The following is a 1,553-nucleotide window of genomic DNA, read 5'->3' on the forward strand; positions in this document are numbered from 1 at the left end:
TCTAGGCGTATGAGGAGACTGGCCAACACTGCTCCGTCCTGGTAGAAAGAGACATGAAGCTACATTAGTTGACGTGTCCCCTGGAGTCTTTGGTTATTCTTAATCAAGTAAATACACAGAGAGTTACACACAAACACACACACACACACACACACACACACACACACAGGTCATTAATGAAGCATCTGGATGTCCCTGTAAGCATGAAAACAGGTGGGCTCAGTCTCAATGGGCATGTCACGGACTGAACGCCACACACAAATCCAATCGTTCCTCTGCACATACAGTTTACCATTATCATGTTTCACTATGCTTTTAGGACATCAGTCATGGTAACAACTCAAATCTAACCTTAGATCAGTGTTTACTAGTTTTTGTCATTGAAGGTTTATCTGATGTCTGTTATAAGTTACTGTTACACACCACACCAGGCAACATCCACACTACACAACAAAACAAAATCCTTGGCATTATAGTACAATGACTGAGTATAATGTATCTGTATGAATGGTTATAGAAATGACACCATGAGTTTGTGATGTTACACTGTTCTGGACAGCATCTGTATAACATCCCCAGTCTTGATGACAACTCAATTACATTCTAGAGACTTGTAAGAGGAGTCTGTCATTTTCTCTGTTTACCATGGTCAAATTCCAGTTGAAATAACTGAAATATCTATGATTGAGCTAATTTAGATCCTGTCCTAATCAACATAGTACTGCACAATACAGTCCTTTACAGCCAACAGCAAGAACATATTGGAAAGGCAAGGAGAAGCACAGGCATAACTAATAGCAATAATGCTGGCTCTGTGTCCCAGTGCTGACAGCCAGATGGAATGAAGTGTTCGTAATATTAATGTCAACTGTGCTTCTCCTCCTGTGACAGGTCAAAATGTCTATAGAGAAAACAGCCTGTAAGTATTTTTGTTCCATATGACCAGCGCTTGGGATTATTGAAGTAGGTTGTCCTGTAGAGCTGAAACAATTAAATTATTAATCAATTAGTCAATCAACAGAAAAATGATTTACTGTTTTGATAATCGATCAATCATTTCAGTCAGCTTCCAAGCAAAAATAGTGAAAAGGTGTCACACATTTTCTTGTTCCATCTTCTAAAATGAGAGCATTTACTGATCTTCTTTTTCAGAAATCATTGTAAACTGAATATCTTTGGGTTTTGGTCATTTTTCAGACAAAACAAGACGTTTGAAGACATCACCATGGGCTATAGGAAGTTGTGATGTACATTTTTCACTATTTTAAAAATGTTTTATAGACAATTAATCGATTTAATGGAAAAATAATTGACAGATGAATCAATAATGAAAATAATTGTTAGATGCAGCCGTAGTGTCCTGGTGGCAGGAGTATACTGTATAACACTGTTTTCAAACTGGCTTTGCATATCAAACCTTTGTTGGTGGATGACAGCACAGAAATAGTACATAATGACCCTATGAATAGGGTTGGAACATTTCTGACTTTGGTAACTTATAGTGGGATGACCAAAAAAACGGAAAAGTAGTCCCTGTTCTCGTTGGGATGGTG

General features: G+C 37.7%; 1 protein-coding gene across 2 annotated transcripts in view; it reads left to right on the forward strand.

The window, feature by feature from the left end:
* LOC120806245 (SWI/SNF-related matrix-associated actin-dependent regulator of chromatin subfamily B member 1-like) overlaps window positions 1–617 on the forward strand; it is a 21,051-nt gene extending 20,434 nt beyond the window's left edge. For both annotated transcript variants that reach the window (XM_040157183.1, XM_040157184.1), the window contains one exon: window positions 6–617. In XM_040157183.1, coding sequence (XP_040013117.1) covers window positions 6–45 — 40 coding nt within the window. In that variant the 3' untranslated portion in view covers window positions 46–617. The remainder of the gene's footprint in view (window positions 1–5) is intronic.
* The last annotated feature ends 936 nt before the right edge of the window (window positions 618–1,553 follow it).

Source organism: Xiphias gladius, chromosome 20, assembly GCF_016859285.1.
Source record: "Xiphias gladius isolate SHS-SW01 ecotype Sanya breed wild chromosome 20, ASM1685928v1, whole genome shotgun sequence".
Lineage (NCBI taxonomy): Eukaryota > Metazoa > Chordata > Actinopteri > Istiophoriformes > Xiphiidae > Xiphias > Xiphias gladius.